This window comes from Juglans regia, chromosome 13 (assembly GCF_001411555.2).
Source record: "Juglans regia cultivar Chandler chromosome 13, Walnut 2.0, whole genome shotgun sequence".
Lineage (NCBI taxonomy): Eukaryota > Viridiplantae > Streptophyta > Magnoliopsida > Fagales > Juglandaceae > Juglans > Juglans regia.
The window spans coordinates 22,641,236-22,667,654 of record NC_049913.1 but is presented as its reverse complement, the minus strand read 5'-3'; the positions used below and the strand labels follow the sequence as shown (position 1 = coordinate 22,667,654).

Genomic DNA, 26,419 nt, shown 5'->3' with positions numbered 1-26,419 from the left:
GATGAAAATGAGACAATTAAAATACTGAAAAGACTATCGTCGTGGGTGGTCTCGTGGTGGCTGTTAGAGGCGGCATACGGCGGCGTCGTGGTGGTCCTATGGCGGTGGATCTAGGATCCCGTGAAGAGAGAGGGCATGAGAGGAGCCGGAGCTTCAGTTGAAGGAAAGGAGGAAGGGGAGGGGTCATCGACGAGGGAGGAGGTTGCTAGTGGTGGTGTAGTGGCGTGGGGGTAGCTAATGGCGGCGCTACAGGGAGAAACCCGTGCGTGTAGAGGGGGGCTGCGTGCTTGGGGCTAGGGAGAAGCTACGAGTGGTGGGTTCAATAAAAGTGGTCCACGGCGTGACGGTAACTCGGTGGTGGTGCTTGGTGGAGCTGGGGCTGAGCCGGGGTGGCTCAAGGGTGGAGAACTTGTGCTTCAAGACCCATTTCAGGTTGCTCACGTGCGGCTGAGGGAGGAGCTGCCAAGGGGTTTCGACGGTGGGGTTTGGTCACCATCGTGAGGGGAAGCCGGTGAGGTGGTCGGTGACGCCGCAAGGTGGCGCATGGCGGCGCTGGGCTGCTTGAGGGAAGAGATCGGGTGAGAGAAAGGGAAGACATGCGGCTACTGAAGGGGAAGGAGAGAAAGGGAGAGGGAAAGTGAGGGAGAAAAGTCTAGGGTTTGGGGTTTTAAATTCCAACACTTCATTTTGAGTTTCCATATTTGATTCAACGGTGGAGGTTTAAACACTAATTTAAACTAACTTAAAATAGATAATTAAAATATAAATATCATATCATACATAAACCATCATTAAGTAAATGATGAAATTTTGCTAAATATTTTTAAGAAAGTAAAACCATATAAATAATTAGATTTTTTAACATAATTTAAATATCATAATATTCTTAATTAAACCTTCATCTTGAATCTCCAAATTTGATCTAATAATGGATGTTAAAACATTGAAAATAAACTAACTTAAAATAGATAATTAAAATATAAAATCAACTTTAATTTATAAAATACTAATATTTCATCATTAAATAAATGATATAGTTTTGCTAAATATTTTTAAGAGAGTAAAACCATATAAATAATTAAAGTTTTTAACATAATTTAAATCTCATAATATTCTTAATTAACTAATAGATAAAATGATTTTATACAATTATAATATTTTTAGGATTTCCAAAATAATAGAGACTTACTTTAATGATGAAAGAACGTGAGAACAACATAGAAATAAAAGACTCTGTATTTTTTTCAATGCTCCCTGGATTATCGAGTAATGTGGTTGAATTCTACAATTCATATATTTTGCTAAGAAAACTATTGCTAGAATATCCAAAGTCTTTTAATTTCCATATTACTCATATTACTGTAACGTTTGGTTATCATTATAATGTTTGTTAATTTTTTTTTTTTTTACTCCAATGCATTAAATTATTGACTAATTAATTTTATTTAAAAAATCATATTATTTTTATCTTTTGTCATTATTAGTCATCGCTAATTGTTTTTTCTCCTAATTAGAAAAATGTGCATTGCCATGACTCCACCACTAGTGTGTATATATATCTTATATTCCCAGCCATAAATATTCAATATTATATGATCCAAATCATTAGAAGGCTGCCACGTGGGAGGGTGTTTCAAAGCACTTACCATTTAAGTCGGTTTGATTACACAAAATTAAATCATCTCATTTTATATAATTATTATAATTTTTTCAAACTCTCACATAAAATATAATAAACAATTTAATTTTTTCAAATCTTAAAATAAAAATAATATTATAAATTTATATTATAAAAATATTTATTCAATTTTCAACTAAACATCTCATCTCATGATCTCATCTGCCAAACAGGTCCTAAAGTGCCGACCAAACCACACCTACCAACAGCCTCAAATAAACAAACAAAATACTTCATGTTCTTAAGAGGTCTCCGGTTAGTTGCCTGTGGTTGCAGATTTTTGCGTAGAGGTATGAAAGTAATCGTGAGTCCGTTATTGGCGGTACTTGAGATCATTGGCAGACTTTTATTGTTGGTGCTGCTACACCATGCAGGTGCAGCTATATAGCACCATTTCTTTACGACCTCAAACGTGCACAAGAATAATAATATTTATATATGCATAGACGTGGGGAGCTCAACCTCGTGTCGTGTCCTTGGTTTGCTTGATGTTTATCAAACACAACGTGAGGGCTACTAATACACAAGCGCACACACAAAAAAAGTTATCATTAGCCCACCATTTCTTTGATTGATGTTGTAATTTTTCTTCTCCTGATCATTTGTTATATATTTAAGATGTTGTATGCTGCAAACGCATTGACAAGGATATAGGCATTAGGCTATTGTTGAGTTTCTGAGTCAAGCAGAGGTCTAGGCCACCGCCAGATCAGTCATGATGAGCAAGTCGATCAAGTTTAAGCCATGCGTCTTCCTAGCGCTTCTGCTTGGCATGTTCCGGTACTTGACGGCAACCACTGCGACGGGCTTCGACTACGGCGAGGCCCTTGACAAGAGCTTGCTGTTTCTTGAGGCACAAAGATCAGGTAAACTTCCTACAAATGATAAGCTAGTCGCGTGGCGGGGCGACTCGGGACTCAAAGATGGGTATTCGCAGGGGGTAAGAATTAAGAGTCTCTGCATTTCACTGCAAAAACACGTACACCAATATCACTTCAATTTTAATGCATGCGTGCCTCTTCGCATTATGATGTTGACCGTACGTATGCGCTTTAATTTGTTTTGGGGTGTATTGGGGGAGCAGGTGGACATGGTTGGAGGATATTATGATGCAGGAGATCATGTGAAATTTGGGCTGCCAATGGCTTACAGTGTGACAATGCTTTCATGGGGAGCTATACAGTTCAGGAAAGAAATTACAGAGCTAAACCAAATGGGACGCATGTTATGGGCCATTAGATGGGGTACTGATTACTTCATGAAAGCACATCCACAGCCTAATGTTCTATGGGCACAGGTAAGACTAATGTTCACAAAAACAGGGTTTGGTCACCTATTCATATATATATGTATGACTAGAGACTAGGGACCTTTAATTCTTGAAGAAATTTCTTCCCCCCCACCCCACCCTTACAAAATACAAATTGTCACAGCTAGTCACTAGATTTTAAACTGAGAAGTCATCCCAAAAGCATTAATATATGGAAAATACTTTAACCATAAAAAGATTATACAAAAGTAGACCCTCAAATTGATGTTGCTTGATGTGGTATGTCAGATTGTAAAGTTAATTTTATTATAAAATAGATCTAACGGATTCTATGAAGCCACGTCAGTTTGTAGGTTTATTTTGTGTAATTTCTTTATATCTATAATAGTTCTATATAATAACTAGAACAGGGCATTGATTAATATATATGTATTTGTGCTCATTGATTAATAACTGGAACAGGGCAAAATAATGGTTCGAGTTTGGAATTGATCCCAGAAATAGCTTACACTGTTCATCTAATATGTACATGTTCATTCGCACATATGTACAGCAACAAATTAAAGAAAAAAGAGATCACACGAGGAGCAAGTTTTAATAATTTGGTGTGTAACATTCAGGTGGGCGATGGGAACTCTGATCACTATTGTTGGGAGCGTGCTGAAGACATGACAACTCCAAGAGATGCTTACAAGATTGATGCAAATCATCCTGGTTCAGATGTTGCAGGTGAAACTGCAGCTGCCTTGGCTTCAGCTGCCATAGCTTTCAAGTCTTATAACTCTTCTTACTCCAATCTCCTCTTAGTTCACGCCAAGCAGGTTAGTCATGTATATATTTTTGGTGCCACACAAGAACAGTACAATATATCCATTTAGTGATGAAGACTAAAATATGCAATAAATAGACAAAGAAATAAATACTAGAACATAAAGAAATAAGTACACGTGGCAGCAGTTGTCAGTTTTTTTTTTTTTTCTCGGCAAGTAAGTTTTTATAGATAAATTAACGAATGTAAGACATAAGTTTAGTGAGATGAGAGTCTCTTAAAGAAATTCATGAGCCTAACTCATCTCATAAAACCGGTTCTATAAGAGATAATTGTTTATTGTTTATAAACATGTCCAAGACCTTGTCCACAGCCAATGTGAGATTATTTCTCAACACCCTCCCACGTGCATACCAATATTTTTTCTAGTCCTTGTCACAAGGTAAATAGTGTGGCCCCATTCGTTCTGTAGTAGGCTCTGATACTATGAAAAAATTCATAGACCTAACTCATCTCATAAAACCGATTTTATAAGAGAGAATTACTCATTACTTATAAACATACTTAAACCTTATACACAACTAATATAAAATTATTTCTCAACATCCCCTACTATCTTTCTAAAGTCAACACACATTTGCAGCAGTTGTCAGCTATATATGTTGCTAGCACTCCATTTCAGATAGCCATAACCTTCAAAAATAATACTATTTATATCCATGAATTATGTGGCAGCTTTTCTCGTTTGCGGACAAGTTCAGAAGCTTGTACGATGACTCTATCCCGTCTGCTAAGCAATTCTACACATCATCTGGTTATTCGGTTAGTCAAATATATAATCCCTAATTAACAGAATTAATATTCTTTTTCATGATCACCATTGATCATCTTGTCAGCTGCTTCTTGGTTTAGTATTATTCTAAATGATCATGAGCTTCTCTATATTTTGATGAAGGATGAGTTATTGTGGGCAGCTGCCTGGCTGTTTCAAGCTACCAATGATGAGTACTACCTGAAATATGTAGTGGACAATGCTGTGTACTTTGGTGGAACTGGATGGGCAGTCAAGGAATTCTCTTGGGATAATAAATATGCTGGTGTGCAAATTCTTCTTTCAAAGGTACATACAATCCAAGAACTCCATTTAATTTAGAGCTAAACTTAGGATTCGTTTATTTTTATAAATGAGATGATTTGAAATTAAAATTAAAAATTAAATAAAATATTATTAAAATATATTTTTTTAATATTATTTTTATTTTAAAATTTAAAAAAGTTAAATTATTTATTTTATTTTGTATAAAAATTATAATAATTAGATAAAATAATATAAATTATAAAAAATTATAAAAACAAACGACACCTTAACGTTCTGTTCGAAAACCAAACAGAAGTGGACTGAGTTCAATAATTTATAAGATGTTATACAGCAAAATTCTCATGACGTCGGAATGCCTTTTGTGATCTATGCAACATCCCTTTTCAATTCGTTTAATTACAATATTTGTTGGAATACTAACCTTTGACCAGTAATTAACTGAAACTTTCATGTGAATTAGGGCAGTCTGCAGACAGCTTATTAATTAAAAGTAATTGGATTTCCAACATTTTGTGCAGGTACTGTTGGAGGGAAAAGGCGGTGCATACACTAACATATTAAAGCAATACCAGGCCAAGGCGAACTACTTTGCCTGTGCTTGTCTACAAAAAAATGATGGCTACAATGTCTACAAAACTCCTGGTTCGTAACCACAAGACTAGAATATATATATATATATATATGTCTCCCTCATGAACAGTGAACAGTACTAAATTTCTAGATTATAATGTCAATAATATTAAAATAATACTACATACAATTATGAAATACACAAGTATTATTCAATCGTTTTGAAAAAAAATAAAATCTATTATTAAAAAATTATTATTTTTTCATATAAATCCTGTATTTATTTATTTTTTTTAAAATAATTATACGACGCTTACATATTTACGATTACAACTATCTTTCCTTATAATATTAATGTTGCAGTTTGAATCTTAAATGCTAATTAATATAAGGATTATTCCTTCCACGTGTTGTTCGATCAACAGGGGGATTAGTATACGTACGTGAATGGAATAACATGCAGTATGTCTCATCCGCTGCATTTCTTCTTGCTGTCTACTCTGATTATCTCTCTGCAGCAAACGCCAAGCTCACCTGTCCTGGTGGCCAACTGGTTCAACCCCAGGAGCTCCTCAATTTTGCCAAGTCACAGGTACATGACAGAAATTAAGATCAGTTATATACTTATATAAATATACAGTACACTTAGCTAGCTAGCTATATATGCTACTTCTACCGACAACCTTAATTTACTCGAATTAGTTTAATTCGTTTCTTTCAATGATCAGTTTACATTACGTTAATGGTTGTGCATGCATATATGTAGGCTGACTACATTCTTGGCAAAAATCCCAAGTCGATGAGTTACTTAGTTGGTTATGGACCAAAATATCCGACTCATGTTCACCACAGAGGTGCTTCAATTGCCTCCATATATGTTCTCCATTCAGCGGTTCAATGCGTGCAAGGTTTTGAGACATGGTACCATCGCTCTGAGAGTGACCCCAATGTTATATACGGAGGCCTAGTGGGTGGTCCTGATAAGAATGATGACTTCTCCGATGACCGCTCCTGTTATGAAGAAACCGAGCCTACACTTTCGGGCACTGCTCCTCTCGTTGGCCTCTTCTCTAAGCTTCAGGGTGCAAATGGTATTTCGGGTACGTGAGAACCATTTTAATTTAGGATCACCAAATCAACGTCCAAATACTTTAGCCACAAAGTTAAAAAGTAATACGAGAAACTAACATGATTTTACATAATTTATCAAATTGTAAAATTATTTTTATTATATATATAATAGACCTAATGGATCATATGAAACTAAGTCAGCTTATGAGATTATTTTTATATAGTTATTTTGTGACTATAGCAATTCTCATTAATTGCTTACATAAATCTACACCATCTATTAATATTTTCATAAATTTATTATTTATTTATTTATTATTGGAAACTTTTCGGTTTCTCAAGTACTTTTTCCCTCAAAACTTATCCTCTGTCTTGACATAAACTACGGTTTCTCAACCTTTTTTCTACTGATCTTATTGAAAATAAACATTTTCTCTAATTTTAAATAATTTTAAAAAAAATCATTTAGTTTCCACCTCAGGTTATTTCGATTGCGGGTTTACAAATTAGTTTAGTTAAATATAATTACTGTTATTATTCTCACGTCTGATGAGATTGATCTTGTTTACATAATTACAGGCCGTTCATACCGCACAAAACCACCGGTGCCCGGCCATCAAACAACACCAAGTGAGTAAAAGATCACGTCAAAATTAAGTACTTTTTCTCCTTTTATCCTAATTAAATATATAAATAAAAACTAAAGATATGTTTGGACATTTAGAGTATCTAAGAATTTTGTAAATAATAGTAAAATTATTTGAGTGTAAATAACTTATTGGATTTTAAAAAATGAGAGAAATTAAAAAAGTTGAACAAAAATATTATACAGTCAAAAAAATTGTTTGAATATTATAAATTTTTAATATTATTTTTTGTTTTCATGAAATTTGTAAAAATTCATGTATTAATTGATTTTTGTGTTTGAATAATAATTATGTAATAATTATATGAAAAAATTAAAAATTAAAAATTAAAAAATATTTTATATTTGAACGACATTTGAGAATAAAATTATAATAAATTTAAAAAATGTTGAGAATTATAATTTATAGCGTCCAAACATGCCTGCCCAGTCTATTTAATTGCATGCCTGATGCATGCATGTAGTGTTGGAATGGGTTGTCAAAAAACATTAGAAAATGGTTTGGAAGCATTTTCTCCGCGCTTTACTGATTTACTTCCTTTTGAACATGCAATTGAGTGCAGGTACATATGATCCCCGCAAAACATCAACTCCCGAAACAAAATCATCTGGTGAGTACTATAAACATAAATGTCACCCGAATTTATTACATAAATTAAAGAACGAGCATGTTTCTTCCCTAACAAAACATCCTAGGTACCAAAAAAACATAAAAATAGCTAGTATTTTATTAAGAAAAATTATATACACTATATTATCATTCCACTTGTATCCTATTATAGGATTATTCAACGGTGTTAAATCTGTCGAGTAATGCTATACACTATATTTTCATTCTATTTTAATCATACTAAGTAGTATGTGGCAAATTCATCACTATTAGATGATAAAAAAGTAAGTAATAAATAATCATTTAATAATGATAAATGTGTCACATCATACTTAATAGAATGGTAGTATAGTGTATAGAACTTTTCATATCTACCACATCTTATATAGTGGGATGAGTCATGTGATATATATATATATATATATATATAGGATTATTCAATAGTGATAAATATATCACATCTTACATATATAATAGGATAAAAGTGGAATGAGAATGTGGTGTATATGTAGCATTATACTTTTATTAATTTCCCTCGCATGGCCCTAACATATGTTGTCATGCATGCGTTTCTTGCATGCAGCTGCTCCTATTGAATTCCTTCACTCCATAACCAGCACATGGAGTACTGCACAAGAAACGACTCATTACAGGCACAAGGTGATAATAAAAAATACATCTTGGAAGCCAATTACAGATCTGAAGCTAGCGATTGAAGAACTCTCTGGTCCTCTCTGGGGCCTCTCTCCAACTAATAAAAAGAACATCTACGAGCTTCCTCAGTGGCAAAAGGTCTTAAACCCTGGCTCACAGTGCGTTTTTGTTTACATTCAAGGAGGTCCTCAAGCTAAGGTCTCAGTTCTAAGCTGGAAGTAATATTAATATTTTACAACTCCAAGCTGGTCCTGTATATGCATGGAGGGCGCATGAAATTAAAACATGTGAATTTTCATGAATACATACATGACATGATGATCATGGAGATATTGGACGACCTACCTTTTTTTTTGTCATAGGAATTGTTGAACGTACGGCCTGAGTTTCACCGTAAACTACTGAGAGATAAATGAATATACCATATGAATGGAAGTTCATGAAATTAATCATATATATAAGCGATTAATTACCTTTTATTAGTGCTTTTGTACTTCTAATTGCATGTGACACTGTTTCTATAACTTATAAGAGCATTCACATTCGGTACCCACAAAGCATGTTTTCCCTTATATTTTGGGAGCAAGTTTAAGGTTTTCACTCCAAACCCGCCTCCAACCAAGTTCCTAAAACGGGGATTAACTATTTGGATGCTACAGTGGTTTCTTATATTTGGGGATCCACTGTATATCCCCAAATCTGATTTCGTGTTTTTTTTTTTTTTTTGTCGTTATTGATATGTTGAAAATGTTAAATGTACTAAAAAAAAAATTATAAAAAACTTACTTCTCAGTATGTCAGTTATTGATATGCTGAAAATCATGAAATTTGAAATTAAAAATTTCAATTTCAAAAGAAAACTAACAAAATGAGTCTTGCAAGTAAAAGTGTAAGTACATGTAGTACCATTATATATCCTGCGTCTCCTTCTCTTTGACCGTAGGGTGCCCTCGTCGTTTTTTCCCTCCCTCGCATTGCAATTAGGGGTGTAACCGGTCCGGTCCAGTCCGGTTTTGGATAAAATCTAGGACCGAACCGGTATGTACCAGTTTTATATTTTTCAAAACCGATTACGCACCGGTTACCCTCCTAAACCGGTACTTCCGGTCTTACCGGTTTCCAGTCCGGTCCGGTTTTCTGATTTTTTTTAAATATAAATTTCACAATTTGTCATTAAAATTTTGTTTATAAAAAAAAAAATTTGATTTAAAAAAAATTGTTTTATACTTTTATTAATATATTAGACTATATAATAGTATTAATATTAGACTATTAGTATAGTTATAAGTTATATATTAGTATTAGTTATAAACTTTTAGTGATTTAGTATTAACATTTTATATAATAATTTATAAATTATAATAAGAAATTATTTCATATATGAATATATATGTTATATATAAAATTTCACATAAAAATTTATAATTATACATTATATATAAAACTTATATATATTAATATTTAATATATATAAAATATTTTGTATAAAACTTATATATAAAAATATTATTTTTTATTTTTTTTAATCAACCGGTCCGGTCCGGTCCAAAAAATTTCGAAACCGGAACCGGACCAGAACCGGCCGGTTTTTACATTTTAAAAACCGGTTCCGGACCTGACCGGTTCAAAATCGGTAAAATCGGTCCGGTTCGGTCCAGTTTTCCGGTTTGAATTTACACCTCTAATTGCAATCATCAATGACAACAGCCTCTCCATCAGAAATCAATGTAAGTCCTCATCCGCTCTCGGTTTCCTCTATGGCTGGATTCCCTTCTCCTCTCTCGCACATACTAATATGTTCGACTTCCTCCATGTCTGGACTTTGTGAGAATTGGGATCCTCCATGGCTGGCCACCGAGCTTCTCTATTGCATTGATTTGTTCTTGCTTGTGATGTTTTCAGATTTTTCTTACAATTTACATACATTTGCTCAGAGATTGAGATTTACTATGCACTAATTTGGGGCTATTTGGTGCACTAATCTGTGAATTGCTTGCTCGAAAAAAAATCCTAGCTTTTTACAAGCCTATGTTGTTGGATTGAGATTTGATGTTACTAGGATTTTGTCTATTTGGTGCACTAATTTGTTCTTGCTTGTACTGTTTTCAAATGTTTAGAGAAATTTACTAGTGTTGTTGGATTGAGATTTGCTATTGCTGTGATTTTGTCTATTTGGTGCACTAATATGTTCTTGTTTGTGTTGTTTTCAGATTTTTCTTGCAATTTACAAGCTTGTGCTTAGAGATTGAGATTTGCTTTTGTTGTGATCTTATCTTTTTGGTGCACTAATATGTTCTTGTTTTCTCAAAAAAATACTAGTTTTTTACAAATACTCCCATTAGTGAATTAATCTATGGATTTGATTTTTAATTAAAAACTGATAAAAACATCAATTCATAGCTTTCTTTGTTATTTCTTATTTGTTATTGCTAACTCAAAACCCTAGCTTTTTTCAAGATTGGGATTTTTGTGCACTGATCTGGTTAAGTTTTTCAGTGCTCTGTTTGCACTGAAATTGGTTTTAAGGGTGCTGTTTTTGCACTGTTTATGCTATTGTTGTGTTGTTTTTGCATGTGTAGTGCTATTTTCAAAACTATTTTTGCATGTCTAGTGCTATTCTACAATGTTATTTTTGCACTGTTGGTGTGCTGTTTTTGCACTAAAATTGGTATTCAAGGGTGCTATTTTTGCACATAAATTGATATTGGTTTGTTGTTTTTACACTGTTTGTGCTATTACTGTGCTGTTTTTGCTTGTGTAGTGGTATTGCGAAAACTGTTTTTGCACTGAATTTGCTATTTCAGTGATAAAAAAGTTGGTAGCCAGTCTAGTGAGCATGTTTTATAATTTAATTCTCCAAAGAGCATGTTTTATGCTGATTTTTATGTCCTTTATCACCTTTATTTTTATTTTCATTCTTAATTTCACCTCTGTTGAGTCCTTTACAACGTTTGGTACTGATCAATAATTATTTATCGCACCAGGAGGGGGGTTGCATGTCTATTGTAAGACTGTGATGATGGTTGCAATTTGTATTTGAGAGGAGGTTAATCCACAAGTGTTAATGGAGCTCGATCGATATGGAAGGGTAATCCTAACCCGGATGACCATCTTGCATTTTGTGATAGTTTTCACAAAAGGTAACCGGGGTTTAAGGTTTTGCAGTCATTCGACGATGGGTTCTTGGTAGCGGTGTAACCGGTCCGATTCGATCCGAATTTTGACATATTTTAGAACCGAATCGGTATATATCAGTTTTGAGATCTAAATAACTGATACCGCACCAGTCACCTCTCAACCGGTATTTCCGATTTTACCGGTTCTGGTCTAGTTCGATCTAGTTTTTCGGTATATTATATAGTATATATAATAGAGTAATGTTACATACAGTCGTGGAATGCGTAAACGCCGTGTAATCACTTTGAAAAAGAGTGGGGTCTACTATTAAAAAATTAATTTCTTTTTATATTGGTTCCATATTTATTCATTTTTTTCAAAGCGACTACATGGCGCTTGCACACTCACAACTGCAAGTATCATTTATCTATATAATATAATATATATTATATTAAATAATATAGTGATAATATATTGTAGTATATTATTATAATTGTATTATACACTATAATGATATATTATATTATACACTATAATGATATATTATAATATATAATATAATGATATATTATAGTATATTATAATATATAGTGATAATATATGGGATTTTAAAATTCATTGTTATATTAATTAGTAATTTATGATATAATACAAAATTATTTTATATATAAAAAAATATAAAAAATATTTTATACAATATAAAAAATTAAAATATATATACAAACCAGTCCGGTGTTAGAAATAGGAAAATTAGAACCGAACTGATTTTGACTTGAGAAAAATTAAACCAGTACCGAACCGAACCCAGTACCAGACCAACCCACCGATTCGCTCCGGTTCAGTTCGATGAACCTGTTTTTTGAGCCCCATGGAACACACATTTGATATGCGACACCGGATGCGAATGATCTTATTTAGCAAGATGATTTTTGCTGATTTTGCATGCTGTTTGGATTTATTTTGGTTCTTTGTTGGATTTTGTAAATTAAATTTATTGGTGTTATGTTGTGATAGAGAAGTAATGTTGCTCAATTTTTTTGGTTAGATTAACCCCCCTTGGCTGTGATGATGACAAAATCTCATGGAGACACAGGAAATTTAGTACATACCTCCATAGCATGATAACCCGGACTATCAATAAGTAGTGGCAACCGTTAGACAATGCAAATCAAATATTACCGTTATATATACGGACAAAACACATATTCTAAAAGTCAAAAATATAATCGCATTAGAAATCTCACATATTAAAAGAAATATTTTTCGTAATAATGTAATAATTTAAAAATATTTTTTATTCGAGAAAAAATTTGTATAAAGTGTTTACAAAATTAGTAGAATATTTGAGTTGAGTTGAGTTGAGTTGTGATGATAAAATATTGTTAGAATATTATTTTTAAATATTATTATTATTTTGAAATTTAAAAAAATTAAATTATTTATTATATTTTGTGTTGAAATTTGAAAAATTTATAATGATGAGTTGAGATGAGTTGAGTTTGTTTCCAAACATACCCTTAAAAATTAATTTACAACTATTTTACAATTTTATTTGAGATAACGAAGGATAGTCATGGAAAATTATAATTATTTTTTTAAGAAAGTAATATAATTATATTGATTGATTTAAAATAAATTAAAAAATAATTATAAATTAAAAAATTGTAGGCATATCATCATCCGGATTTGCTAAAGCAAGTAAGCCAGTACTAAATTCGTACCCAATTTATACAATAAATCTTTATAACTTCTTCACATTCTATACTTCACATTTTTTTAATTTTTATTATTATTTTCTTTTATCAAATATTTATTATATGAATAATGAATAGAAAATTTGAAATAATTTAAAAAATTAATTAAAAAAAATTTAAAAATTTAAAAAAATGTGAAGTGTGAAGTGTGGTAGAGATTATATATACTAAACTCGTGAATATTGACCAAACTGCTTAATTTAAGGAAAAATTCACGTGGTTGGAGTAGGTCATCGCAGGGTCAAGCCACGCGGAAGATGGGAGTATTTGCCAGCTAACAATCAAGAGTGGGCTCTACGCTCTTGGCAGGCCTGCCGGTATATTCATGGCTGTTGTGGTTGAATTTATGCTATACAAGACAATTGCAGTAGATTCTGTACAATTTTCAAGCCATCACGTGCAGGAAATATATACTTTAGTGCTTGGATTCATCAAATTTAATTTTAAATTTTGATAAAAAGTAATATTTTTTATATATCTAAATTTTTTTTATTCATAATTCTATATTGAATTAACTATTAAATTTATTAAAATAATAATATAATATTTTTTTTAACAATAATATTTTTTTTTCATATTTTATAATTACACTAATCATATATTAATTAATAATTTAATTTGATTCTTACATTATTATTACAAGATGGTTGGAGATTAAACGTGAATAAAAAATATTATTGGAGATTAAAAATGAATAAAAAATAAATTTGATGAGTAAACAGTAGCCCTTCAAATTTGAAGGAACATATTCATTTATTGTAACTCAAAGTTTCACACTTATCTCTTTAATCTAATGCAGCTCTCTTTTGATGAAATTCATCATATTTTACATTTAACAAGCTTTTGATGAAGCCAATATCAATGCACTAAAAGCAGTAGCATTGTATTATGTAAATATAAATGTAAAATATACATAATTTGACATGATTTTACATTTGTTTATTTCACTTAAAACTTATTCTTATATTGGATGATCTATATATTAATCAAAATAATAATAAAATATTATAAATTTAATGATATAATTTTTTTCAATAATAAAATGCTAATGCTGGTGGGAGGAAATAGAGAGAATAACAAAATAATTTTTTTTTTCAAAAATAATTTTTTTTTCAATAATAAAATATCTCAAAATAATAAAAAAATAATATTATAAAGGCACATGCGTGAAATGGAGAGAATTTGTTGGCAGAAGGAACAAACCGAGAGAAGAAATAGGAGGGAAGAGAGTAGGGCTGTGCAGAAAAGGTTCAGACCCGGTCCGTCCGTGAGATCCGACTCGACCCGACCCGAGAAAAGGGTTGAAGTAACTTGCGGGTCGAACCCGCTGAAACCGTCTACACCGTTCTCACTCCGCTGAAATGAAAAGCTTCTCTATGTTTTATTCTTCTTTGAATATGGATGGGGTTGTGGGTGGTTCTAAATGCGTATGAGAGACCAAAATCTTTCGCCGTCGAATCATCAAATGCAGAAACAGAATGAGCACAAAGAGTACATGAAGAAACAGTGGTTATAGGTGTAAAGCAAATGCTGAATCGAAATCGGATTCGGATTCAGGGGTCAAGGTCGAGCCGTTGGTCCACCCGAATGTTCCCGTTTCCACTTTCACACTCGACGGGTCACTCGTTGATCCAACCGGGAGAGAAGTTAGAACACGGAACGATTCATGTTGAGGTTGCCGGTGGAGGTGAGGAAACAGATAATGAACCCGAAATTGAACCAGGCCACGAGTATGGTGCTCTTGCCGAGGGAAGGGAGTTCGAGGCGGGATACAGAGCAGGCGGGGAAGGGAGTAGCAGAGGAAAGAGTCACAAGAGGATGGAGAAACCGGACCAGATGAGTAAATCGGAGCAGTGGGCATTTTTTACAAGAGCATGGTCGATGAAGTCACCGAAGGTGGCAGCTAATAATGATGGAGAGGGCACCTCATCTCAACCGGCAGGTGAGGGAACAACAAGTGACTCGTCGTCATCGAGGTCAAGGGCAAGGGTGTTTCGTTCTGCAACTGATTTGTAATTTATTCTTCGCGTGCTTCCAATCTCGGGTCGGGTCGGTCCAGCCCGATTTGATTTGTCTTGGAGCCGGGTCGGGTCGGTTCGGGCCCAAACACACACCGGGTTGGTCGGGTTGCAACCCTAGAAGAGAGTGTGTTCGGATGAAAGAAATAGTTTTTTAATATATTTGGTTGAGCTACAATAAATGTCAAATATAACAACAAAAGTTGATTTACTGTAGCTGAAAGTCATTTTGGTTTACATTTGTATAATTCAATGCAGACAATTTTTATCTTTTATTAACTAAATTATCTATTTTATTTGCATTTGCATAACTCAATGCTAATGCTCTTAGACAGGCCTGTAAATATATATACAAAGAGATGAAAAAAATAGACATAAAAAAGATTTCACAAAAATAAATTAATAAACTGACGTGATTTCATATGATATATTAAATGTAATTTTACAATCTCCTAAAACTTGAAGGTTTTGAAAGGATAAATAATAAATGAGTGTATCTTAGATTTAAAATATTAACATCCTTTTTTAGAGGGGATGGAATTTAATAAAATCAATATCCCTAAAATTGGTTAATGGAATATGAGTTTTACTACATATAATTACTTTTGCATATTTTTTACGTACTTTACTGATGTAATTGGTCAAAATAGTTATTTTATATTAAAAAATAGTGATACAATCAATCATATTAGTGAAGTATATAAAAAATACGCAAAAAATGACTGTACATAGAATTTTTTATTCTATTTATAAATAATTGATTGCTCATAAAATTACTTAAAACTGTTATCATTCACTACAGTATATGGAAGGAAATGCTATCTATATATATAAGAATATTACCGCCAGGTAAAATGGGTAGAATTATGGTCATAATACACTTTATATTATCTATTAGGAAGAAACTTACTGAAATAAGGATAGCTAGGTGAGAGAATATAAGATCCATATTTTATAATAGATCAATACTATTCTTCCTTCCGCTGAGATTTATTTATTTATTTTTATTTTGTGATTAAAAAAGTATTTTTAATGATGTTGTGATTTTTTTATTTTTTAAAAATATTTAAAAGTGTTAAAAAAAATGTGTGTAAAAAAGAACAAAAAAAAAAAACACATAAAATACATTAGCGGAAGCTCCCAGCAGTGGCTAATGGCTATAGTGTTATTCTTTATAATATTATGTGATTAATGTGATTTATTTATGGTATACATATTTATTTAATATAATATGGGTAATGATACACTTACATTTCTTTTACTACTATTTTACTATTTAATTATTATTTTTTAATTTTTCTCTTTGAATTTGGATTGTAAATATCAGGAAATTATATTCTTACATAATCTAGAAGAAAATAAATTCAATCATTCAACATAAGCATGTAATTTAACTAAAAATAAATTCAATTTTATAAAAATTGACTCAAAAAGTACAAAAAAGTCAATTTTTATAAAATTAAATTTATTTTTAATTAAATTACATAATTACATTAAGCGATTGAATTTATTTTCTTTTAGATTATGCAAGAAGATCATATTCTAGAATTTTTAATCCAGATTCAAATAGAAAAAAATGCAAAAATAATATCTGAAAAGTAAAATAAGAATAAATAAGATGTAAAGATATCATTATCTATATAATATTATGAGATGGACAAATTCAATTACTCTTGAAACCTTAACGGTTGAAGGTAATTAATCACTATCTTTTATGTATATTGATTTTTTAGGTCTTTTCATGTTTCACTTTCTTTTGGTTGGATATTTTGTGGTTGCCTAAGTATGTATTTGCAATTGATAGCATAAGAAAAGTAAGAACTTATCTAATAAATCTCTATTCGTAATAGAAAAATTCAATTACAAATCAGTGTGGATGACACGCCTAATAAAATATTTACGTGATAGTATTTGATTTGAAAAATATATTTGAAGTAATTTAGATAATACGTTCTACCCACCGACTTACAGATAGAATAACTTTTTATAATATATGTTGGAATGAAGACAATGAATAGAAGAGAGAAATGTGAGTAGAGTACAAAGTCTGAGGGCAGGTTTGGGGGTGGGATGAGATACAAAATTCTCATCTCATCTCATCATTACATATTTTTCAAATCTCTATATAAAATATAATAAACAATTTAACTTTTTCAAATCTCAATTTAATTTTTTCAAATCCCAATACAATAATAATACTAAATTTTAATATTTTAAACACTAAAACAAAATATAAAATTCTCATTTCATCCCTCAAACCTGTCCTGAGTATCCTATACATGAGTCATAGTGGAAGAATAGAAATAAAATTATATTGATATTCATTGTTGATACCCAAGTTGGCTTTTAAATAATCACAACAAATAATATATCCAGTAGTCTTTTGTCTTTGTGCATTGTGGGGGGGTTTTTTCTAAGCCAATATATATATATATATGCAATTGCTTATTGAAGGAGAACTCTATGTTTGAATCATTGTTTTTTTGTTACATAATTAATACTTTCCAAGCCTTGAGTCCCCCTTTTTATTTATTTATTTATTTGAATCTTTATTTTTTCGCTTTTTGTATGTAAGTTTCCTTTTTTTGTCGGATTGCTATTTTTATACAACAATTTCCTTTAGGAATTCAATTGTGCATATCATATGTGAAGAGCAGTCGCCAGCCATCCATACACAGGTCCACAGAACAGAGCCTAATCAAATTTCAAAGTACTGTAGTGGTTTTTTGTTTTTTTCCTCAGAGAAATGGGGTAATTAGATCAGTTTGAATTGTGATTGGTCATTGAAATTTGGATCCGTTTGATATAAATATTTTCAATCTATTTCATTTTATTATTATAATTTTTTAAATTTTTTATATAAAATATAATAAATAATTCAACAAATTTTAAAATAATAATAATATTAAAAAATAATATTTTAATAATATTTTATTTAATTTTTTTAAAATAATATTTTATCATTATCAGGATTTGTTTATTTTAAGATATAAGATGAGATGAAATTAAAATTAAAAAGTTTAATAAAATATTATTTTTATTTTAAAATTTGAAAAAGTTAAATTATTTATTTTATTTTATATTAAAAATTAAAAAAATTATAATAATAAAATAAAATGAGATAAAATATTTTTTGAAAATAAATGAATTCTAAAAAGTGGTTTGGATTTAAAAATGAGTTGAGATGGGTTGTGAATAATAGAATAAAAATTAAATTATTTATTATGTTTTATGTAAAAATTAAAAAAAATTATTTTAAAATTAAAAAAAATAAATTATTTATAATATTTTATATCAAAATTTAAAAAAATTATAATAATAAAATAAAATAAATTAAAATAGATTGAATTGGATATAGAATACAAACTAAGCCTAAAATCAGCTCTTATTTTTCCTCGAAAGTTTCATTTTGTATAGGATCAAAGGTGGCAACTTGCAGGTAGACTTCTTCACCTCTATTTAAGGGACCCAACCAATAACTTCTTCACCCCCTCAAAAGTCTCTCTCCCCCCTTCAGCAAAGCGTCCTGTCCCCATCCTCCCTTGTTGTCAAAAGTCGGCAGCCATGTCTCTTCTCTCCGATCTCATCAACCTCGACCTCACGGAGACCACTTCCAAGATCATTGCTGAGTACATATGGTACCACTTTTTTCTTGTTTCTCTCTCTTTTTTCTCTTCTAGCACACTCCCATGATGATATTAATCTAATAAGCGCAAATTTTTAATGGTTTTTTTTTTTTTTTATATAGGATCGGTGGATCTGGCTTGGACTTGAGAAGCAAAGCTAGGGTGAGAGAGCTTTTCTTCTTCTTCTTCTTTCAGCTTCTTTTTCTACTACTACTACTACTGTTGTTTGTCTTTTTTTCCTTTGGTTGACTTGACTGTATATTCCAATATCTGGGTACTACGTGTCGTTTAGACTCTGCCTGGACCAGTGACAGACCCAGCTAAGCTCCCAAAGTGGAACTACGACGGTTCGAGCACAGGCCAAGCCCCCGGAGACGACAGCGAAGTCATCATCTAGTATGGATTCACCTCCCTTCCCCAAACCCAGCAACCTTAATTGATCTTGATCAGCCCCCATGTATTTGATCTTAATTAAAGTTAGAATCTTTGATGAATCGACGGTCGTGAGTCTCGTAATCTACTAGACTGTCTTGAATCTCTTTTCTCCTAAGAATCTTTTATTTATTTCTTTCCTTTAAGAGAATATCCCATGTATCTATACTTATTTTAAATTATTATTATTTTTTTTTTTGGTGGTGGGGGTTGGGTTGGAAATTTTTTTTGTTTGACTCTGGAATCTGCCATCTGGATCCATCCAGTCCTCAGGCTATATTCAAGGATCCCTTCAGACGAGGAAACAACATCCTGGTATTACTGCTATTTATTGTTTTTTTTTTTTTTTACATGTGAATGTGTCCCTCTTTTGAATTCCAGGCTGTTATTACTATTTATCAATATTTTCTTTTACTTTTTCTTATTTTGTCACGAAAATAAAAATAGGTGATGTGCGATGCATACACACCAGCTGGCGAACCAATCCCCACCAACAAAAGATTCAATGCTTCCAAGATTTTTAGCCACCCTGACGTTGTCACCGAGGAACCCTGGTACTCTCTATATATATATATATTTTATGCTATTAAATGTTATTTTCAGTGGAATCGGGATTTTATAATCCACAGCGACTCAGAGAGAGACAGAATTCTGCAACATTTTATTTTATAATGTCAATGCCAAGATTCATCCCTTTCAAATTATTTAAACTTATTCAGATAAAAAATTATTAAAATTTTGGATTTTTTTTATTGGCACTAGGTAACTGAGAACAAAGTCTCAACTAATCCGGGTGTCCGTAGACTCTTAGTAAGGAGTTTTTCGCAAGTACACATTGGGTAATTCAATGGGAAGTTCTCCCAATTTGATGACCCCTAAAAATTATTTGCGCCCAAGAGGGTTTGAATTTTAGATCTGGAGAGAACATGTCATATGGACTGATTTGTCACATTTTAAATAGAAAGTATTTAAGTGGTTGGCTTATGCAATCGCATAATGTGTGATATGCTAATTGATATATGACTGAGATGATAAAATTTAAGATGAATAATAACTTTATTAAAAAATTATGGAGATCTTAATCAATGTATTGGAATTATCGAAATATATAACAATACTGCTATGAAAATAATAAAGGACCATGACGTGTGTATTTTTAGAGAGTCCAAAATGAAAAATACAAAGTGGTCATCTTTTGTTTTAAGTAAATACTGAGTAGTCAGTCTGGTTAACTATAAAAACAGTTAATGGCTATGATGAAGGTTCAGCTACCAAGCGGAATGATCGGAGGGGATGGATATATGGTGTTTGGTTGTGTTAGAAAATTGGTGGGCTCACTTTAGGTAAAAGTCAAGCTTTTTTTGAGTAAAAAAATGGTATTTGAATCTTTCAAAATTCTTTGTAATGTGTTTTTTAGGCATAGATCCAAATCTCATGCCTTGCTGAATCTTTAAACTTTGGCCAATGGGATGATTCCTTTACATCAGCTTCAAGTGGAATGAGATATTTTGTACGGAATATAACTATAAAATTAAGATGATATATGGGGCTACTTGATTAAAGTAATTGAGTGAGTTAGGTGTGGGGGTGGGTTGGTGGGTCTCTGTGTGATTGTAAGATCTCATTTGTTTTGCATTGGGACATGACATTTTCTGGGGCCATTCTCTACCTACCTTATGATAAATAATTTGGCAAAAATGTTTAGAAATATTGGAGTCAGACCTACTCATTTAAGGTTTGCAGACAAACAAGAAGTGGAAATTACTAGTCTAGTGGAATTTAATGATGATGATGATGATATGTAAGAGCTTAACTGGGGAGTTGTCCTCTTCTTTAAAAATAAAAAAGAGAGAAAATTGTAGAAGCTTCTATTTCATGTTTGAATGTTAGGAGTTATATTGTTTAGTCAACTTATAAGGGAGTATATTTTAACTACTTATATAAAAAAAGGGAGTATATTTTAACTAGTGTTGTCTATTAATTTACTTCTGAATTATGTCTAAACCTATCATCTGTTCATGACTAAGGTCTAGCAAAGAAAAGAGGGTTTAAGATTAATTTAATCTTAAATATTTTTTGATTTTATTAATGATATTTTGAAAAGTTTTTAATGCTTTATACACTTGGCATTCACGTGGTCTGTCAAATAATACGTGTCAAGCTTTCATTGCTATTGATGTAGCGAAATTAATGATTTATTAATAAAATTTTAACAGAAGTACTAATTTGATATTTCTTAAAATTACAGAAAGTAAAAAGTTTAATTAAAAAACACAGGGAGTAATTCAACTTTGAAACAAACCACAGAAACTATTTTTATACTAGGCCCAAGAAAACAAAGGGATTGGTATTATTAACTAGTGATAGGTATATGTTGCACTCTCATGCTATTAAGAGTTTGCATTTTGCATCTCAAATTATAGGAAAAAAAGGATATATGATATATTCAAAGTACAAAAGGTGGTATTCTAATAACAATATCGTCTATTTTACATCCATTCAATGGTTGAGATTAGATGAAGGTGCTATTAGATGGGTCAATTTTAGCAGTATAGGTTGCAAAGTATAAAACCGACAATTTAAAGATACAAAGTGTATTTAGGTGCATATTGCTTTATGAGTGCATTTATTCCTTTCTATTTAATTACTACAACTTTTTTTTTTACTGATTTTGTACTTAAGAGCTCCTCAATAATTAGGTATGGCATTGAGCAAGAGTACACTCTTCTTCAGAAGGATGTTAAATGGCCTCTTGGATGGCCAGTTGGTGGCTACCCCGGCCCTCAGGTACCTGTTGTTACTACCATTTATCATTGCTATTAGTACTTTTTTTCAGGAAAAAAAAGAATCCTTATGTTCATTAGCATTTCATAAGATCCTATGAATCAAGCAGTTTATTTCAGTTTTTTTTTTTTTGTTATCTATGTAGGGTCCCTACTATTGTGGTGTAGGGGCAGACAAGGCATTAGGTCGTGATATAGTGGACTCGCACTATAAGGCATGCCTCTATGCTGGAATTAACATCAGTGGAATCAATGGTGAAGTTATGCCTGGCCAGGTGAGCTCAGTTTAAAAGGTTTTCTATTCTTTTCCTTTCTTTCTTTTCTTTTTTTTTCCAATTCCATTGTCAACAGATCACAATTTGTTATTTGTTTTGTTGTGATTGTGATGTTCACAACCTACTTTAAAAGATTCGATCTTCACAATCTCTTTTTGGTAAATGATTGTTATGTGCTGGTGTGAAACAGTGGGAGTTTCAAGTTGGCCCTTCTGTTGGCATTTCTGCTGGTGATCAGTTATGGGTTGCTCGATACATTCTTGAGGTTTGTCCAAAAGACTAGCTCATGTATAGTTGGCATATGTTTGAACGCTGCTGTATGTGTTTTCTCTCTTTCTAATCTTTCAGTCCTCTTGATGAAACAGAGGATCACAGAAATTGCAGGGGTTGTTCTTTCATTCGACCCAAAACCAATCCAGGTTTGTTTTGCCACTATTGTGGTGACTTCTTTTTGGTCAATGAACCTTTTTGTTTCTTTATATTGGTCACTTCAGCTTGAAATTTAATTATTGATGTTCTTATCGTAGATTGCTTTTGTGTGATTCAGAGTTCTTGGAACATTGCAATTTGAAACCCCATCAAACAATTTCATAGTGTCCAAATTTATTCTGTGCTGAACACTCTCAATTCTCCTTAGATTCATAATTCTAATGAGCCAACATTTGCACTGAAGTTAGCTTATGATTTCATGAAAACATCATCCTGTTTTGTGGTGCTTGCCTAATGCAAGTTCTTTTTGGCTTTTTTTTTGTTTTCCTGACAATATCAGGGTGACTGGAACGGTGCCGGTGCTCATACTAACTACAGGTGGATGCTTATACAAATTCCGTTTTGAATTCCTTACTTCTGCAATGTGGCCATTTAGTACAAGTCAATATTATTGTAGAGCAAGTTCTGATCTTTTGGTTTGCTTTCTACTCTTAGCACCAAGTCAATGAGAAACGAAGGTGGCTTTGAGGTGATAAAAAAAGCTATTGAAAAGTTGGGTGCGCGTCACAAGGACCACATTGCTGCCTATGGAGAAGGCAATGAGAGGAGATTGACAGGCCACCATGAGACTGCTGACATCAACACTTTCTCTTGGGTAAGTTCAACATTTATATATTTGTATCTTTGTGTGTTTGCATGTAGTTTTTTGTTCTTTGCTTGTTTAGATAATTCATATATACTATGTCATTGTTTGACTAAACCTTGTTTAATCCAAAACACAGGGTGTTGCAAACAGGGGTGCGTCTGTCCGTGTTGGTCGTGACACTGAAAAAGATGGAAAAGGTTTGCATTTGTTTGAGTTTCTTACAACTCCATTTCTCTAAGCATGTTTCTTTTCCATGATGAGAAACCCCAATAAAAAAGATTAAGAATTGACGAAATTGCAATAAGGAAGGTTCCACTTAGAGTTGGAACACACCACAGATTTCCTAATAGGACTGGAAACACTACAGTACAAACTATTTGTCTCTTCTTCCCCAATTTTCTTCACACCTCCAACCTATTGAAACCGTTTACCAGAAATGCTCCTATACTAGCACCAATTGCCAACTACCATTATCAATAAAAACAATCCATTCATCATAAACTATCCATTATCAAATAGTAACTATCGACTAACAAAGAACCCACAACATGCATGAACTACCTCATCCACCACATGTGTGGCCTGCTATAGAGATGAGCCTCATTTTCAAGGTTCTTGCTTGGATAATAATTATAGAGGTGTTTAATGATATGCTCTTTCAAGTTGTCTGGATTGACCCAAAGAACATTACTCAACTTGATTTGTTGTCTTGTGGCTTCAAATGGTCTCCAACAAGTTGTTTAGGCCCCTTACCTTTCCTAACACTCAAAAGTACCAGAGTTATATCTCCTTTCCCAACAGGGATGACCGTTCTTGAGTGAAAACTTTTGCAAAAGCTCTATTTTACACTCTACGTTGCAGATGTCATTGTAGTTCTTATTTAGGAATAGTTCAATTCTCTGCCAACTTTGTTAATAATATGAGAAGAATCCTTCCATATAGAGCTGAAGGATGGTAGCTCAAGATGGCTATTGGGTCCCCTAGCCCCTGAGGATTTCTTCTCTCTTAAAATGTCATTTACCCTCTGCATCCTCTGGGTGGTAATTGGGCTTCCATTTTCAGACTGGATGCCTTTGTGCTCTTCATGCATATTTGTTCTGAGTCTTTTCCTTGTTGTATCATAGATATGACTCTGCTACCAATCTGTGGCAACCTCAATAAACAGAAATGAATTATTTTTCTTGATAGGATTCATTTGGTATTATCATTTTGGCATATCTTTCTAGTGTGTGATTGAAGGAAGCTGAGGCCTTTCCAGAGATGGGTTCATAGAATTAAATTAAAAGAAAATCATTTCGTACTACCATTGACTTATGTTCATAATAATCTTTATCGAAATTGGCAGGTTACTTTGAGGACAGGAGGCCAGCATCTAACATGGATCCATATATTGTCACTTCCATGATTGCTGAAACCACAATTCTCAGGAAGCCTTAGAAAGGTTATTGAAGATTGGGAGATAAGAGGAAGGTGGGAGGAAGAAGGCTAGTATCAAATTCATGTGAATAATTGTCTCTCTCTGTCTTGGGGGGAAAAAAAACTCTCTTTATGCTTTGGATTGGTTCAATGCTGTTGAAACTTTGGTGTGTTTTCGGGGTTTTTAGTATTGGTAAATGTTGAATTGTCTACTCTCTAGTTGTCTTTATGGTAATTTAGTTATTTGAATCTCTCCTGTATGGTTGGTCAGCTTCAAGTTTTGACCAATCTTCCACACAGATGATTTATTATGTGGTGTCACGAATGAGTGTGCAAGACATGCAAACCCTCGATACCATCAGACACCGCTAACATGGTGGGACTAGGGTGTCACTTAGACCTTGTTCTTACAATGTTGGTTCATTTATGGTACCCTTTGGATATCTACCATGACTGCACTGAATATTTGTGTGTTTCTATCTATCTCCTTTATGAGAAGGGCTGGATGAATGGGATCGTATGCATATGCAACATACGTGGCTGTGTATTGGCTAATGGTTCTTCTTGCTTTAGTGGCTCTACTGCATGCCTAACAACATGAACTGTTCTTGTTCATTTCTCTGTCTTTAATACTAATTGTTATGTGTCGGTATTCTATTTTAGGATCCTTAGGGAAACCCTCCAAGACACACATGTCCATGATAACTATCAGGATCAATGTAATGTTTTATGATATTGGCATTTGTGTTTTACAACTAATGAAAATATGAAAAATTCTATTCGCAAATTCTCTACTTTATTCATATGTCAGACTGGGAAATTTCAAATTTAACATTAAAATATTTTCCAAAACTAAATATTTTATGTAAAAATAAATATTACAAATTAAAGTCTTGATTTTATAAGATGGTTCATGGTCATCGTATTGTTGTTTTTTCAACTAGAAAAGTTATTTTGTAACATACCTTTTGATGGGACACCCTTTATGCTAATAATGCTATGCATTATTTGGATTTAGGACCCTTTTGCTTTTTTCAATAGTTTCCTTGTGATTTGAATTTTTTAGTAATAACTCATTCTGTTGCAATTTGCCTCTTAATAAAAGAAAAATTTAATTGTAAGCAATTCTACGTATTAATACGCCCATTTATTTAATATGATTGATTAGAAAGTAGATTTTATTAAAAATAATATTAATTTGAATTTAAAATATGAAGACAACAGTATTAATATGTAGATTGATATGCAAACTTGTTTATACATAACAAAACTCCTTAATAAATAGAATGGTGCTAGAGCTACAGATAAAAGCCACCAATAGATCCATTGATAGTGTTATTTTTTTTTTAAATAATTTTGTGTATATTTTTAAATATAAAAAAATATAATCCTAAAAAATAAACAAACACAAATGCAAAAAAAAAAAAAAAAAAAAAAAAAAAGGTGATCGGTACAAATGATCAGTACAGGTGTTACTATCATTTTCCTAATAAATAAATAATACGTGGACCAACCAAAGACCACCTCGTGTCACTTCATTTTCTTAAAATCTTGAG

General features: G+C 32.2%; 3 protein-coding genes across 3 annotated transcripts; all 3 read left to right on the top strand.

Annotated features, from left to right (window-relative positions):
- Nucleotides 1–2,393: 2,393 nt before the first annotated feature.
- On the top strand, nt 2,394–8,589 carry LOC108988472 (endoglucanase 5). The gene is made up of 11 exons (XM_035684355.1): nt 2,394–2,618; nt 2,763–2,975; nt 3,569–3,769; nt 4,453–4,539; nt 4,673–4,837; nt 5,335–5,458; nt 5,812–5,978; nt 6,153–6,486; nt 7,037–7,087; nt 7,667–7,714; nt 8,297–8,589. Exons 1-11 carry the CDS (start codon nt 2,394–2,396, stop codon nt 8,587–8,589), a joined length of 1,908 nt encoding a protein of 635 aa, XP_035540248.1.
- A 6,176-nt stretch (nt 8,590–14,765) lies between these two features.
- On the top strand, nt 14,766–15,254 carry LOC108988471 (E3 ubiquitin-protein ligase ATL9-like). Its single transcript, XM_018961741.1, has one exon. It carries the CDS (start codon nt 14,766–14,768, stop codon nt 15,252–15,254), a length of 489 nt encoding a protein of 162 aa, XP_018817286.1.
- Nucleotides 15,255–18,643: 3,389 nt separating this feature from the next.
- On the top strand, nt 18,644–25,326 carry LOC108988513 (glutamine synthetase nodule isozyme-like). Its single transcript, XM_035684041.1, has 13 exons — nt 18,644–18,894; nt 19,005–19,044; nt 19,175–19,278; nt 19,581–19,629; nt 19,762–19,868; nt 22,014–22,101; nt 22,244–22,372; nt 22,563–22,637; nt 22,738–22,791; nt 23,142–23,179; nt 23,297–23,456; nt 23,584–23,644; nt 24,793–25,326. The coding sequence occupies exons 1-13, from the start codon at nt 18,821–18,823 to the stop codon at nt 24,882–24,884; spliced, it is 1,071 nt and encodes a 356-aa protein (XP_035539934.1). The 5' UTR covers nt 18,644–18,820; the 3' UTR covers nt 24,885–25,326.
- The last annotated feature ends 1,093 nt before the right edge of the window (nt 25,327–26,419 follow it).